The sequence below is a fragment of the Terrapene carolina genome, unplaced genomic scaffold (assembly GCF_002925995.2).
Source record: "Terrapene carolina triunguis isolate 2854851 unplaced genomic scaffold, T_m_triunguis-2.0 Scaffold740, whole genome shotgun sequence".
In the NCBI taxonomy this organism is placed as follows: domain Eukaryota; kingdom Metazoa; phylum Chordata; order Testudines; family Emydidae; genus Terrapene; species Terrapene triunguis.
In genome coordinates, this window is record NW_020665091.1 from 4,024,873 (window position 1) to 4,040,951 (window position 16,079).

The following is a 16,079-nucleotide window of genomic DNA, read 5'->3' on the forward strand; positions in this document are numbered from 1 at the left end:
TTACCAGCTGGATGGAGGACTGAAAGATCTGGACAGAGTTTATATTGAATGGGCAAATGAAAAAAGATCGCAGGGAAAAACAGTAAGGTTAGTTTAGCAGTCTTTGACATTTTGACCAATAAGGAAATTAAAATGCATTTCTAATTACATATCTTATTCTTGGCTGATAATCATGTATTGATATTTTTTAGGAAAATTTTAAATTTAAAACACAAACTCTTGTTTTTCTTTTTTTACTTATGATGTCTCTATCTGAAAACCCATATAAATTGACATACTGGCATGCTTATTAAATTGTATTTATTATATGTTTATCAAAAACTTTTCGGACATGTGTGCTGAATGTGCTGAATGTGGACACCAACGGGCAGAAGCCTATGGACTGATAATGATCATGATTAATATATGCTTGATACATGCTCGTGATTGTCTATAAAAAAGATCATAAAGCTTAAAACTAACTTCTGCTTCATGAAGAATGGTTAAATTTCCCTTTTCTAAGTAATTAAAAATGACATTTATAAAATAACATGGTGTAAAACTATTATCACAAATTGCAAATTAAAACTTTTTAAATCTATAAGCATTTTACTCGCTTGGGCGCATTTGCCTCATGGCGCACAAATTTGAACTCTGCTTTAAAAATTTGCACAGAAGAATTTTTTTGCACACATGGCCTGTCAAAAATTAGAGGGAACATTGCTCTAGATCTATCCTCTTTAGAACCCCCTTTCAGGTAATTGAAAGCAGCTATCAAATCCCCTCTCATTCTTCTCTTCTGTAGACTAAATAATCCCAGTTCCCTCAGCCTCTCCTCATAAGTCATGTGCTCCAGCCCCCTAATCATTTTTGTTGCCCTCCGCTGGACTCTTTTTTTCAATTTTTCCACGTCCTTCTTGTAGTGTGGAGCCAAAACTGGACACAGTACTCCAGATGAGGCCTCACCAATGCAGAATAGAGGGGAATGATCATGTCTCTCAATCTGCTGGCAGTGCCCCTACTTATACAGCCCAAAATGCCGTTAGCCTTCTTGGCAACAAGGGCACACTGTTGACTCATATCCAGCTTCTCGTCCACTGTAACCTCTGGATCCTTTTCTGCAGAGCTGCTGCCTAGCCACTCGGTCCCTAGTCTGTAGCAGTGCATGGGATTCTTTCATCCTAAATGCAGGACTCTGCACTTGTCCTTGTTGAATCTCATCAGATTTCTTTTGGCCCAATCCTCCAATTTGTCTAGGTCCCTCTGTATCCTATCCCTACCCTCCAGCGTATCTACCACTCCTCCAAGTTTAGTGTCATCTGCAAACTTGCTGAGGGTGCAATCCACGACATCCTCCAAATCATTAAATGAAGATTTGAACAAAACTGGCACCAGGACCGACCCTTGGGGCACTCCTCTTGATACCGGCTGCCAACTAGACATGGAGCCATTGATCTTACCCTTTGAACCAGATGATCTATCCAGCTTTCTATCCAGCTTATAGTCCATTCATCCAGCCCATACTTCGTTAACTTGCTGGCAAGAAGACTGTGGGAGACCGTATCAAAAGTTTGCTAAAGTCAAGGAATAACACGTCCACTGCTTTCCCCTCATCCACAGAGCCAGTTATCTCATCGTAGAAGGCAATTAGGTTAGTCAGGCATGACTTGCCCTTGGTGAATCCATGCTGACTGTTCCTGATCACTTTCCTCTACTTGAAGTGCTTCAAAATTGATTCTTTGAGGACCTGCTCCATGTCTTTTCCAGGGACTGAGGTGAGGCTGACTGGCCTGTAGTTTCCCCAGATCCTCCTTCTTCCCTTTTTTAAAGATGGGCACTACATTAGCCTTTTTCCAGTCATCCGGGACCTCCCCTGATCGCCATGAGTTTTCAAAGATAATGGCCAATGGCTCTGCAATCACATCCGCCAACTCCTTTAGAACCCTCGGATGCAGTGCACCCAGCCCCATGGACTTGTGCTCGTCCAGCTTTTCTAAATACTCCTGAACCACTTCTTTCTCCACAGAGGGCTGGTCACCTTCTCTCCATACTGTGCTGCCCAGTGCAGTAGTCTGGGAGCTGACCTTGTTTGTGAAGACAGAGGCAAAAAAAGCATTGAGTACATTAGCTTTTTCCACATCCTCTGTCACTAGGTTGCCTCCCCCATTCAGTAAGGGGCCCACACTTTCCCTGACCACCTTCTTGTTGCTAACATAACTGTAGAAAACCTTCTTAACATCTCTTGCTAGCTGCAACTCCAATTGTGATTTGGCCTTCCAGATTTCACTCCTGCATGCCTGAGCAATATTTTTGTACTCCTCCCTGGTCATTTGTCCAAGCTTCCACTTCTTGTAAGCTTCTTTTTTGTGTTTAAGATCAGCAAGGATTTCACTGTTAAGCCAAGGTGGTCGCCTGCCATATTTACTATTCTTTCTACACATTGGTATAGTTTGTTCCTGCAATCTCAATAAGGATTCTTTAAAATACAGCCAGCTCTCCTGGACTCCTTTCCCCTTCAAGTTATTCTCCCAGGGGATCTGCCCATCAGTTCCCTGAGGGAGTCAAAGTCTGCTTTTCTGAAGTCCAGGGTCCATATTCTGCTGCTCTCCTTTCTTCCTTTTGTCAGGATCCTGAACTCAATCATCTCATGGTCACTGTCTCCCAGGTTCCCATCCACTTTTGCTTCCCCTACTAATTCTTCCCTGTTTGTGAGCAGCAGGTCAAGAAGAGCTCTGCCCCTAGTTGGTTCCTCCAGCACTTGCACCAGGAAATTGTCCCCCTACACTTTCCAAAAACTTCCTTGATTGTCTGTGCACCACTGTATTGCTCTCCCAGCAGATATCAGAGTGATTGAAGTCTCCCATGAGAACGAGGGCCCATGATCTAGTAACTTCCGTTAGTTGCCTGAAGAAAGCCTCGTCCACCTCATCCCCCTGATCTGGTGGCCTATAGCAGACTCCCACCACAACATCACCCTTGTTGCTCACACTTCTAAACTTAATCCAGAGACTCTCAGGTTTTTCTGCAGTTTCATACTGGAGCTCTGAGCAGTCATACTGCTCTCTTACATACAATGCAACTCCCCCACCTTTTCTGCCCTGCCTGTCCTTCCTGAACAGTTTATATCCATCCATGATAGTACTCCAGTCATGTGAGTTATCCCACCAAGTCTCTGTTATTCCAATCACTTTATAATTCCTTGACTGTGCCAGGACTTCCAGTTCTTCCTACTTGTTTCCCAGGCTTTTTGCATTTGTGTATAGGCACTTAAAATAACTCGCTGATAGTCCTGCTTTCTCAATATGAGGCAGGAGTCCTCCCCTCTTGCACTCTCATGCTTCCTCCTGGTATCCCACTTCCACACTTATTTCAGGGCTTTGGTCTCCTTCCCCTGGTGAACCTAGTTTAAAGCCCTCCTCACTAGGTTTGCCAGCCTGCTTGTGAAGATGCTCTTCCCTCTCTTCGTTAGGTGGAGCCAGTCTCTGCCTAGCAATCCTTCTTCTTGGAACACCATCCCATGGTCAAAGAATCCCAAACCTTCTTTCCGACACTACCTGCGTAGCCATTCGTTGACTTCCACAATTTGATGGTCTCTACCCGGGCCTTTTCCTTCCACAGGGAGGATGGACGAGAACACCACTTGCGCCTCAAACTTCTTTATCGTTCTTCCCAAAGCTATGTAGTCTGCAGTGATCTCCTCAAGGTCATTCTTGGCAGTATCATTGGTGCGCACATGGAGAAGCAGGAAGGGGTAGCAATCTGAGGGCTTGATGAGTCTCGGCAGTCTCTCCATCACATCGTGAATCCTAGCTCTTGGCAAGCAGCACACTTCTCGGTTTTCCCGGTCGGGACGGCAGATAGATGACTCAGTCCCCCTTAGGAAGGAGTTCCCGAGCACCACCACCCACCTCCTTCTCTTGGGAGTGGTGGTTGTGGAACCCCCATCCCTAGGACAGTGCATCTCATGCCTTCCAATCGGTGGAGTCTCCTTCTGCTCCCTTCCCTCAGATGTACTATCTAGTCCACTGTCCACATTAGTACCTCTGGAGAGAACATGAAAATGGTTGCTCACCTGTATCTGCATTGCTGGTACGTGGATGCTCCTCTTTCTTCTTCTGGAGGTCACATGCTGCCAATTTTCTTCACTGTCCTTCTGTCCCCACTGCTCAGCCTGCTCTGAATCTTCAGAATGTTGTGCCTGCAGAAGCATATCCTGACATCTGTCCAGGAAATCTTCATTTTCTCTTATGCAACACAGGGTTGATACTTGTTTCTCCAGTCCTTGAACCTTCTCTTCCAATATGGAGACCACTTGCACTTTGTACAGACAAAGTTGCTTCTGTCCTGTGGAAGAAAGACAAACATGTCACATCCTGTGCAGGTCGCAACAGCTGATCACTCCCCATCCATATCACCTTCCTTCTCAGAGCTTCCTCAGCTGTTGCAGTTACTTCTCAGAGAAGCCTGTAAGATGAAAGCTTCAGTGGGCTCTCCCCAGGCGAACTCCCAGTCAAACTCCCTCTGTTAGCCTCTCCGCTGTTCGCCGCTCAGCTGGTTCGCTGCTGGCTCAAAGCAGTTGTCCTGGCTCAAAGTCTTACCTTCCACTCAATCAATCAGGCCCACTCAAGGCCCACCTGGAACAAAGCACTCCCAATTCACACTTTTCAAACAATGAAGCACACGGACAAACTGACCCGCAACAGATACTCAAAAAGAACAGGAGTACTTGTGGCACCTTAGAGACTAACAAATTTATTTGAGCATAAGCTTTCGTGGGCTACAGCCCACTTCTTCGGATGCATAGAATGGAACATATATTGAGGAGATATATATACACATACAGAGAGCATGAAAAGGTGGGAGTTGTCTTACCAACTCTGAGAGGCCAATTAAGTAAGAGAAAAAAAACTTTTGAAGTGATAATCAAGATAGCCCAGTAGAGACAGTTTGAGAAGAAGTGTGAGAATACTTACATGGGGGAGATAGATTCAATGTTTGTAATGGCTCAGCCATTCCCAGTCTCTGTTCAAGCCTAAGTTGATTGTATCTAGTTTGCATATCAATTCAAGCTCAGCAGTTTCTCGTCGGAGTCTGTTTTTGAAGCTTTTCTGTTGCAAAATTGCCACCCGCAGGTCTGTCATTGAGTTAAACAGGTTAAAGTGTTCTCCTACTGGTTTTTGAATGTTATGATTCCTGATGTCAGATTTGTGTCCATTAATTCTTTTGCGTAGAGACTGGCCAATGTACATGGCAGAGGGGCATTGCTGGCACATGATGGCATATATCACGTTGGTAGATGTGCAGGTGAACGAGCCCCTGATGTCATGGCTGATGTGATTAGGTCCTATGATGATGTCACTTGAATAGATATGTGGACAGAGTTGGCATCGGGCTTTGTTGCAAGGATAGGTTCCTGGGTCAGTGTTTTTGTTCAGTGGTGTGTGATTGCTGGTGAGTATTTGCTTCAGGTTATGGGGTTGTCTGTAAGCGAGGACAGGTCTGTCTCCCAAGATCTGTGAGAGTGAGGGATCATCTTTCAGGATAGGTTGTAAATCTTTGATGAGGCGCTGGAGAGGTTTTAGTTGGGGGCTGAAGGTGACAGCTAGTGGTGTTCTGTTATTTTCTTTGTTGGGCCTGTCTTATAGGAGGTGACTTCTGGGTACTCATCTGGCTCTATAAATCTGTTTTTTTCACTTCAGCAGGTGGGTATTGTAGTTTTAAGAATGTTTGATAGAGATTTTGTAGGTGTTTGTCTCTGTCTGAGGGATTGGAGCAAATGCGGTTGTATCTTAGAGCTTGACTGTAGACAATGGATCGTGTGGTGTGTCCTGGATGGAAGCTGAAGGCATGTAGGTAAGTATAGCGGTCAGTAGGTTTCCGGTATAGGGTGGTATTTATGTGACCATCGCTTATTAGCACAGTAGTGTCCAGGAAATAGACCACCTGTGTGGATTGATCTAGGCTGAGGTTGATGGTGGGATGGAAATTATTGAAATCATGGTGGAATTCCTGAAGGGCTTCTTTTCCATGGGTCCAGATGATGAAGATGTCATCAATGTAGCGCAGGTAGAGTAGGGGCGTGTAATAGTCCGGTGCGGGGGCCGTGCCCTCTCAGGGGCCGTCGGGAGCCAGGCCGCCTCACTAGACGGTCCAAATTGGTCCTTGGGTTCTAAAGGTCTCGGGGTTCCGCCCCTCAGGCAGGGGCTAAACAAACGGCACACGGCCTCTGCAAGGCTACAGCCCTCCGTCAGGGCTGGGCAGCAACCCCGTTCCGGGCTCCGGTTCTTGCAGCCGGAGCTGGGCAATTACAAAGTCAATAAGCCCACACGCTAGCTCAGGGCGGAGCAACACACAAGGGTCCAGGGGGCTCAGAACCGTCCTGCAGGCTGAGCCTCAATAAAGCCAGTGGCTAAGGCCCGGCCCTCAATTAGGGCGGGGCAGCAAGTAATAGTTCAGGGGGGGCTCAGGTCCGTGTAGCAGGAGCTGAGCAATAACAAAGTTAGGACGCCCAAGCCCTTAGTCAGGGCGGGGCAACAAACAATAGTTCAAGGGGGCTCAGGTCCTTGTAGCAGGAGCTGAGCAATAACAAAGTCAGGGAGCCCAGGGCCCTTAGTCAGGGCGGGGCAACAAACAATAGTTCCAGGGGATCGGTCCCCTTTTGGGGCAGTTCTGGCCCTTGGGCAGGGAGGAGGAGAGACTGCCACCCGGCGTGGGGGTGGCAGGGGGGAACACAGGCCCACCCACTCCACTGTGTTCCAGCCCGGGGCCCTATCCGCAGCAGTCCGTCTGCCACGGGGTCAGTGGGGATCCTGACCGCAACACACTGACACAGGCTCGGGGTCTGCTATCCCCGGGCCACTTCCCATCTCCTCCTCCTCCATAGGTACCTGCTCATCGCTGGGCTCGGCAGCGGGGTCCCACACCATGGGCTCCTCGGCTTGCTGAGGGCTGTCTAGGTCGGGCCGCTCCTCCGGTCTCGGGTCAGGGGTCGCTCGGGCCGCTCCTCGGGGTACCGCTCTCGGGGCAGGCGGCCAGTCCGCCTCGGGGTACCTGGCTCTGGGGAGGCTCGGCCAGTCCGCCTTAGGGTACCTGGCTCTGGGGAGGCTCGGTCCGTCGGCGTCAGGGTACCTGGCTCTGGGGAGGCTCGGCCAGTCCTCCTCGGGGTACCTGGCTCTGGGGAGGCTCGGTCCGGCAGCGTCAGGGTACCTGGTTCTGGGGAGGCTCGGTCTGGCAGCATCAGGGTACCTGGCTCTGGGGAGGCTCGGTCTCGCAGGAGCGTCTATTCTCTCCGGCCGCTCGGTTCCAACTGAGTGTTGGGGCCTGGCTTTTATACTTCCTGTCCCACCCCTTGACTTCCGGGGGGCGGGAACAGGTGGCGGTGGCTCCGCCCACTTGGGTGCCTGTTCTGGTTCCTCTCTCTCAGGGGCCGTCGGGAGCCAGGCCGCCTCACTACAGGGCGTTAGGGGACGAGAGCAAAGGAAGCGTTGTTCTAAGTCAGCCATAAAAATGTTGACATACTGTGGGGCCATGCGGGTACCCATAGCAGTGCCGCTGACTTGAAGGTATATATTGTCCCCAAATGTGAAATAATTGTGGGTGAGGACAAAGTCACAAAGTTCAGCCACCAGGTTAGCTGTGACATTATGGGGATACTGTTCCTGATAGCTTGTAGTCCATCTTTGTGTGGAATATTGGTGTAGAGGGCTTCTATATCCATAGTGGCCAGGATACTCAGATACTCAGTCCCCCTAATGCAGCACTTAGTGTAGTTCCTCTCGGACAGATCCCAGTCAAACTCCCTCTGTTAGCTTCTCCACTATTCGCTGCTCAGATGGGGATTTAGGGGGATTATTGGAATGGAGAAGTGGGGATTTGGGGGGGATTATTGCAGTAGAGGTATTAAGGCTTCGAGTGCAGAAAGTGGGGGCCCGCAAGGACTCTAAAAATTAATACTTGCCACTCCAGGCTTGGATTAAACTTCCAAGGTTACAGCTTTTCTCTGACCTTGGATTGGTAGATGCTGCCACCACCCAAGTGCAAAACCCCTTTGAGAACCCAGGAAGGCGTACTTGGGAATTCCTTCCTGTGGGGTATCCTCCCCTCCTCTCCCCCCCCCCGGGGAAGAGCTCAGAAGAAAAACAAAGGACATCAGCTGTTGCCACCAGCTAATTAAACAAATGTGCACAAACCTCTTAGGACACACAAATGCAATTCTGTTCTTAAAAAAGGTAAATTTTATTAATTAACAAAAAAGAAGAAAATACATCTGGGATTTAGGCTTTTGCTAGATTAAAAAAAAACAATTACAAGGATCAAGCATCAAGAATAGCTCTCTTGAGGTCCAGTTTAAAGTTAGAAGCAAAACAAAAGCACCTGGGGTTAGTACAGAGGAATCCACAAGCCATAAAGAAATAAAAGGGATAAACCTAATTGCGTCTTTCTAGACATTTCCTGATCTACTTAGATATCTGGAGTTTTAGATGAGTAGTTTCTAGGTATGATAATGATAATTTTTCATACCTGGCCCAAGCTTCTCACAGCATAACTGCTCCCTGTCTGCCTCTCCCCCAGAACAACAACAGACAGACAAAAGAGGAGTCTTGTTTCAGTTTTCAAAAGTTCTAGCCTTCCCATTGGCTCTTTTGGCCAGGTGCCCACTCACTTCTTTTTACCTATGCATAGCAGTGAGACTTTTTAACCCTTTACAGGTAGATCAGTTAGAGAATAGCTACTAAGAGGGATTTTATAGCTACTGGCTGGCTGGGTGTCCATAAAAGGGAGCTACCCCCCCTTCATTTATCACAGGAGAATATGGGGGTTTGGGGGGATTATTGCAGCGGAGGGAATTGGGGGGATTATTGCAGCGGAGGGGAGGGGATTTGAGGGATTATCACAGTGGAATGGAGGGTTTTAGGGAGCTATTGCAGTGGGAGGGAGGTGTTTGGGAAGGATTATAGCGAGGAGGGGAGTGCTTTGTGGGGAATTCAGGCAATGGGGGGAAGGGGGGATCATCTCAGGGGGGATCATCTCAGCGGGGGAGGGGTATCAGTGGGATTATTGTAGAGGAGGTGAGGGTCTTTGAGGGGATTATCACATGGGAAGGGGGAGGGGATTATCGCAATGGTGGGGAGAGGAGTCCATGGAATTATTGCAGTAAAGGGGAGGGGTCATGGGGGGATTGTTGCAGTGGAGTGGAGAAATTTTGGGGGGGATTATCACTGTGGAGGAGGGGGAGAGGGAGAGATTATTGCAGTGAAGGCGAGGAGTTTGAAGGATTATTGCTGTGTAGGGGAGGGGCTTGGGAGGATTTTGTAGTGGAGGGAGATTTCAAGGGGATTATCACAATGAAAAGTGATGGCTTCTGTGAACATTATCACTGGAAGAGAGGGGCTTCTGGGAGAGTTATTGGAGGGGCGGGATTTGGGGGCAAATTATTGGAGGGGAGGGATTTCAAGGGCATTATCACAACAGAGGGGAGGGTGTTTGCAGGGGGATTATTGCAGTGGAGTGGAAGGGTTTGGAGAGGAGGGTCTTAAAGGGGATAATCACAGTGGAGAGGAGAAAGGTTGTGGGGATTATCCTAGTGGAGGGGAGAGAGTATGGGGGTGATGAATGCAGTGGAGGGACCTTGGCGGGGATTATCACAGAGGAGGGAAGGTGTTTCAGGACATTACTGTAGTGGAGGGGATGGGATTCTGGGGATAGGGGAGGGGTTGCAGAGGGATTATTGCAGTGGACAGGAGGGTGTTCAAAGGGGAATAGTGCACTTGAGGGGAGGAGTTTCAAGGGTATTATTATTGCATTGGAAAGGAGGGTTTTCAAAGTGATTATCACAGTGGAGGTGAGGGGTTTGGGGGATTTTCATTGTGGAGGGGTAGGCATTGTGGGGATTATTGAAGTGAAGGTTTGGGTTTGAAGAGGATTATTACAGAGGAGGGGAGGGGTTTAGGGGAGGATTAATTCAGTGCAGGGGACGTGATTCCAGGGGTTATGACAGTGAATGGGTTTTGGAAGAATTATCTCATTGGAAACTCCTTTTTTCAAGGGGATTATTGCAATGTGGGGAGGGGTTTGGGACAGATTATTGTAGAGGAGGGGAAGGTTGTGGTTTCAGGGGAGATTATTGCAATGGAGGGGAGGGGCTTCAGGGGAATTATTTTAATAGAAGGCAGGAGTTTCAATGGGATTGTCATAGTGGAAGGGAGGTGTGATGGGTTCCCTGGTGTGCAACCTGGAGCCGGGGTACCGCTGAGCCCCCTGTCTCACCAACCTGGGCTCCCTCTCACATTGTGATGCTGTGACAAGCTGCAATCCTCTCCAGGTACTGCACTTCAGGTACACAGCCATCCACAGGCAGGGACACCCCCTGCTGAGTTACATGAATATTTCTCCTAGCCCCACTCTTGAACTAACAATAGAGAGGCTCCAGCCATCTAGCCTAGGACCCCAGAGCTGTACCATCTTGCCCTGGTCAAAAGCCTGACCAGTATAAGTTGATTAACCAGTCCACCCCTTCTACAAAGGAAAGTGGACATGCACCAGCTCTTGTTCCTGAGCAGATTCCCCAACCACTTCAAACAACACACTCTTTTAGGTAAAATATAAAACAGATATATTAACTACAGAAAGATAGATTTTAAGTGATTATAAGTGGCATGCGTAGAGATCAAAGCTAAGAAATAAAAGTAAAACCGCAATCTGAGTTCTATAAACTGGACAGGAGTTGAATCAAGCAATGTCTCACCCTAATGGTATTGTTCTTTAAGGCATAGGTTGGGATTCTCCTTTCCAGCCTGGGATCACCTCCCCAGTTCAGTCTTTGTTCTACAGACCTATTTCCAATTGCTGAGTTGTGGGGGGAAAGAGGCCAAGCGACGATGTCACTTCCCCTTTTATAGCTTCTTCCAGCCTGCTGGAAAGATCCTTTGCTATGATGTGAATCAAACAATCTCCATTGCCTACATGCTATCTTTGAGAAGTCTCCATTGTATACGGTACCTGGGACAGTCCTTGTGAGTGTGTATTCCCCTTAATGGGCCATCATTAGTTTCTGGCTGCCCTATTGTTTTACCTGAAAGGCTGGTTGTGGGTGTTTCCAACTTCATAACATATTTCAGTAACACACACATAGCAAAACTTCATAACTCCACATACAGTGATAGTACATACAATCCAACAGGATATTAATGTTCAACAGATCAAGACTTTCAAAATGATACCTCACAAAACATATCATAATCCTATCACCATGGGTAACTGTGTGGGTGCCAGTGTGTTGCTTTGAGGGTACAATTCACACTGCTGGGCGCCTTTGTCACCCCTGTCCCATAACCTGGGGTGCCCTTTACAATGCCTTGCTGCTGCAGCCTCCAACCTGGACTGCTCACAGTCTCCAGCACGTGAGTCACTCCCAGCCGTGTCTCTGTGTGTGCTGCAGCCAGGCTGCCACACTTTGGCTTTTACCAGCCTTGGTTATACTGCAGGGTGATCCCAACACAGCACCAGTATTAGATTTTCCCTCCAGAGACATATGTCCTGTACTGCCCAGTCCTCTCCTGGACAGTACAAATATATTAAGTCCGCTATTTCTTTAAGGGAATAACATGCACATAACTTGTTACCCCCAAATGGAGTTACCCAGACACTTCATCTTGAACACACTGGATTAGGTAAAACACTAAAACAAGTTTATTAACTACAAAGAGAGAGATTTTAAGTGAGTACAAGGAATGAGGTATAAAAGTCAGAAATGGTTACAAGAAAAATGAAGATAAAACGCTTTCTAGTGTCTATCTTAACAAACTATATTAGATTCAAAGCAAAGTTTTCTCACAACTTGCTTTCAGCAGTCTTACTGACAATCTCTTTAGGTCAGGACCCCCACCCCTGAATCCAATCGCTGCCTCCTTTGTCTCTTCAGGTGCAGTGAATGCAAGAGGCAGGGAGAGAGTGGGGGTGCTTTGGGTCCCTCCTTTTTATCATTTCAGTCCCCCTCTTGAAAAACATTTCCAGCAGAGATCCAAAAGCCAAAAAGTCTGTGTGGAAGGATATTTCCTGCTGTTTTCCCCCCCTGTTTGAACTTTGTTTGTTTCCCCTCTCTGCATGATGACTCTGTTTATTGCTTAAATGCACATTAAGGCATGCACACGTTCCTTCTTTTGCTTTAGGCAGTCCTGACTTCTGCCTGGGCAGGGCTGTGGGGTTTGGAACAAGGGTTAATAATAGCGTACAGAGAAATCTTATGACTTCACACAAAGTATTGCCACACATATGTTACCAGGACAATACTGACCAGCAAATAATGAGTTTTTTTCAAATGCTACCTTACAAGGCATAGTTTATACAAAGGTTATTACTATAGTGTGTAGGGTATGAATAGTCGAGGGTTGGGGCTTTAGGGAGAGTATCAGTGGAGGGGAGGCATTTCTTGGGGGATTATTTCAGTGGAGGGGAGGGGTTTGAGAGGTTATGGCAGGGGTGGGGTTTGGGAAGGATTATTGAATTGGAAAGGAGGGGTTTCAAGGGAATTATTGCGATGTAGGGGAGGGCTTTCTGGGGAGGTTTTTCATAGTGGATGGTAGGGATTTGGGTGGATTATAAAGTGGAGGGGTTGACATTTTGGGGGAGATTATCACAGTGGAGAGGAGGGTGTTTGGGGGGGATTTTCTTAGGGGAGGGGAGGGATTATTGCAGGGGTGGAATTTTACTGAGAGAACCACAGTGCAAGGGAGGGTTTTGCAGGGGATTATAACAGTGGATGGGAGGGGTTGGGGGGTTATTGCAACATATGGGAGGGGTTTGGGCAGATTATAAGAGTGAAGGGGGTGGAGTTTGGGGAGATAATTGCAGTGGAGTGGCCGGGGTGTGGTGGTGATTAATGCAGTAGAAGGGAGGGCTTTTGGGGTCATTGTTGCACTAGAGGGGAGGGGTTTCAGAGAGGGATGTCACAGTTGAGGGGAGGAGTTTCCAGGGGTGGTTGTGTTGAGAGGATTATCACAGTGGAGAGGAGGCGTGTCAAGGGATTATTGCAGCAGAGGTGAGAGCGTTTGTTGGGATTATTTCAAACAGGGATTACTGCGGTAGGGGAGGGGTCTCATTTGGGTGTAATGCAATGGAGGTGTGGGCTTCAGAAGGGATGGTTACAGTGGGGTCTCTAGATTCACCTTCCTTGCCCCCTGTTCAGCGGATCCTGTGTCCTGATATGGCTCCCCCCAAAGAACCTCGTGCCCAAGGAGAGGTGTCTGATACCATGGGCTCCTGGGCAAAAAGCAACTGGTCTTCCCGTGCTGGGTCCACTAGCGAAGCAGGTACCATGGTGCTGGATGAATTCCATATCCACTTCCGGTTCTTTCTCCACGTGCCCTTCTCATTCCCTCTCTTCAAGGGTGAAAGTAACTTACAGGATTTACTGGTACGGCTGGAGTCCTGAGCGGGGGCGTGACCTCACCCGGAAGAGGTGGGGCCTCTCAAGATTTAAAGGCCCTGTGGCACCGGCTGTGGCTGGGAGCCCCAGGGCCTTTAAATCACCCCGGGTCTCCCAGCTGCAGAGGTGGCTGGGAGCCCCTGGGGCTCAGGGGCAAATTAAAGGGCCCGGGGCTCCGGCCACCGCAGAGCTCCAGGCCCTTTAAATCCCCACCGCAGCTCTGGAAGCCGATGCAGTCCGGCACGGCGTACTGGCTCTTGCCGGTACGTACTGTACCGGCTTACTTTCACCTCTGCCTCTGTTCCCCGTGGCCCTCCTCTGCGTCCTGACTCTTTGAGAAGCTCTCTTCAGGGTTTGGGCCCGATGGGAGGGAAGGGAACATGTGTGAATGCAGTGGGTCATGCAGGTGTGCATGGTGGAGCAGGCCAGTGTGTTACAAGGTGGGTGTAGGAGTGCACATCCCTGGCAGTGTGGGACAAGGGTTGTGTGTGTGCACAGTGAATGGACATTTGGGTGGGCATGCACGTATCACAAGGAAGTGAGTGCAGCTCAGCAGCCAATGAGGATGTGAGAGTCTGTGCAAAGCTAAGGGAACATGAATCTGAGAGAGGCCTAGCTGGACAGGGTGTGTGAATGTGTGTACGTGCAGTGTGTGTGTTTATTTGTAGGGATACACTCTAAGAAGTGAGGGTGAGGTTCAGTCCCTTCTTCACTTGCTCTCTGTCTGCTCTTCCCCCAGCGCTGGGTCAGGCAGACCCCAGACCCATGAGTCAGACTACCCTGCTGCATCCTGACATCCGCCTTCACGCCAGTGTCAACACTATTCTGAAATATGCCTATGCTGTCTCGGGCCAGGAACCAGTGATCAGGAGGCACATCCCAGGTGTGCTGACCCAGAGAAGTCTCAAGCCTGGAGGGGACCCAGAGCTGGCAGGCCCCCTGAAAGTCCAGCCAGTCACAGCCACCCCTGAAACTTCCCCGTCAGCCATAAGACCCAGTATCAAGACTGGAAGGGCAACAGAGCAGCACATGCAGAAGAGCATCCAGCAGCTGATCAACTCAGCTCTCTCCTTGGAGGGCTCTCCGGAGATGGAGACCACTCAGGTGCCCCTAGGCACTGCACCAGATTGGAAGGGCTCATTCAGCAGTGCCCAGGAAGGGATCCCAGATGCAAGCAGCAGTGGCAGGTAAGGTAAAAAAAAAAAAAAACGGCTCACAAGTGGGTCAGGGCAGGTATGGCAGCTCAGCTGACCCTGAACATGCACACCCTGCACACACACAGTGGGCATTTCTACGCTGGAGCTAATAGGTGTAATTCCCAGCACAGGTGGACAGACCCACATTAGCTCTGATTGAGTTCATGCCAACAGTAGCAATGTAGATGTCATGAGTGGTGGCAGGGGCTCGCTACCTGCGTAGGTGCCTAGCATCACAGACAGGTACACTTGCACCGCCATGGCTTCACCCTATTGTTCGCATGCTAGCTCGATCAGAGCGAACATGGGTATGTCCCTCGAACTAGGAATTACTCCTTCCAGTTCCAGAGTAGACACACCCAGCGAGTGCCTCGCAGACACATGCACAAAGAGCTCCCCCCGCCCCCCACAGTCATGTATGTGCACAGTGAGCTCCCCACAAACATGGCCCCCCCAGTCATGCACATGCATGGTGGAGTCCCACAAACACCCTCTCACACCCACAGTGAGCTCCCCACAACCCCCTCCTGTGCAACACCCCCTCCCCGCGTCGTGCAGGTGCACGGTGAGCTCCCCATACCCCCCCCCCACACACACACTGTCGTGCATGTGGACAGTGAGCTTCCTCACACTCGCAGATCAGTTACTCAGTTCAATTCAGTGAGACTTGATTGGCAGAACAAGCTATACAAGTGTGGTCAAAGTGTAAAAAAAAGATACAGTCTCCCCAGATATCTGTCTGAGGCAGGTAAGATGCACTCAGGATGGGGCTACATGCTGTGTCTGAGGCTTGCTTCTGTGTGCGTTTGTTATTCCTGTTCATTCCTGATCTAGTGGCAGGTTGCTACATTGTGTGCTGCTATCTTTGCCATTTCTCTCCTTTTCTCCCTCGGTCAGGCCCAGTTTTTCCTTATCACTTTTTGACAAGAAGTCTGTTCTCATTCTTGACAATTTGTGGAAATATCTTTCTTGCATTTCCTCTTATTTGGGGCATTGGAGTGGCAGGAGCCTCTCTGTCTCAATGGCTCCTCTCCCATTAGATGCTCTGTCACTTCCTTTCTGGGTTTAGACCCTGCTTTGCACCTCCCCAATTCCATAGCTGCCTTACAGTCACTTATTCTGTATTTGGTGGGAGTCTGTATTGGTTTGCCACATTTCACAGGGGTGAGGTAGTCAGCTCATATGATTTCTCTACAGGGACCTGTAGCAGTCTAGCTTGTTCCTATTTGTTTTTCCTAGTGACTCATACGTTGGTGTTTTAGGTGCTGGTCTAGTTGTTATGCTTATAAGAAGCACATGGAATCTCTTAAAAGGGGATAAGGCAATACACCGCATTTATTGAGAGTACAATGTAAGCATTAAAATCAACATATGCTTCCATTCTCTCTCTCTCTCTCTCTCTCTCTCTCTCTCACACACACACACACACACACACACACACACACACACACACACACACACACACACACACACACACACAC

General features: G+C 48.7%; 1 protein-coding gene across 1 annotated transcript in view; it reads left to right on the top strand.

Moving 5' to 3' along the window:
- ACRBP (acrosin binding protein) overlaps positions 1-16,079 on the top strand; it is a 92,655-nt gene that overhangs the window by 33,138 nt on the left and 43,438 nt on the right. The window contains exons 4-5 of the mRNA XM_026660253.2: positions 13,163-13,286; positions 14,142-14,589. Of these exons, the coding sequence (XP_026516038.1) occupies positions 13,163-13,286; positions 14,142-14,589 (572 nt within the window). The remainder of the gene's footprint in view (positions 1-13,162; positions 13,287-14,141; positions 14,590-16,079) is intronic.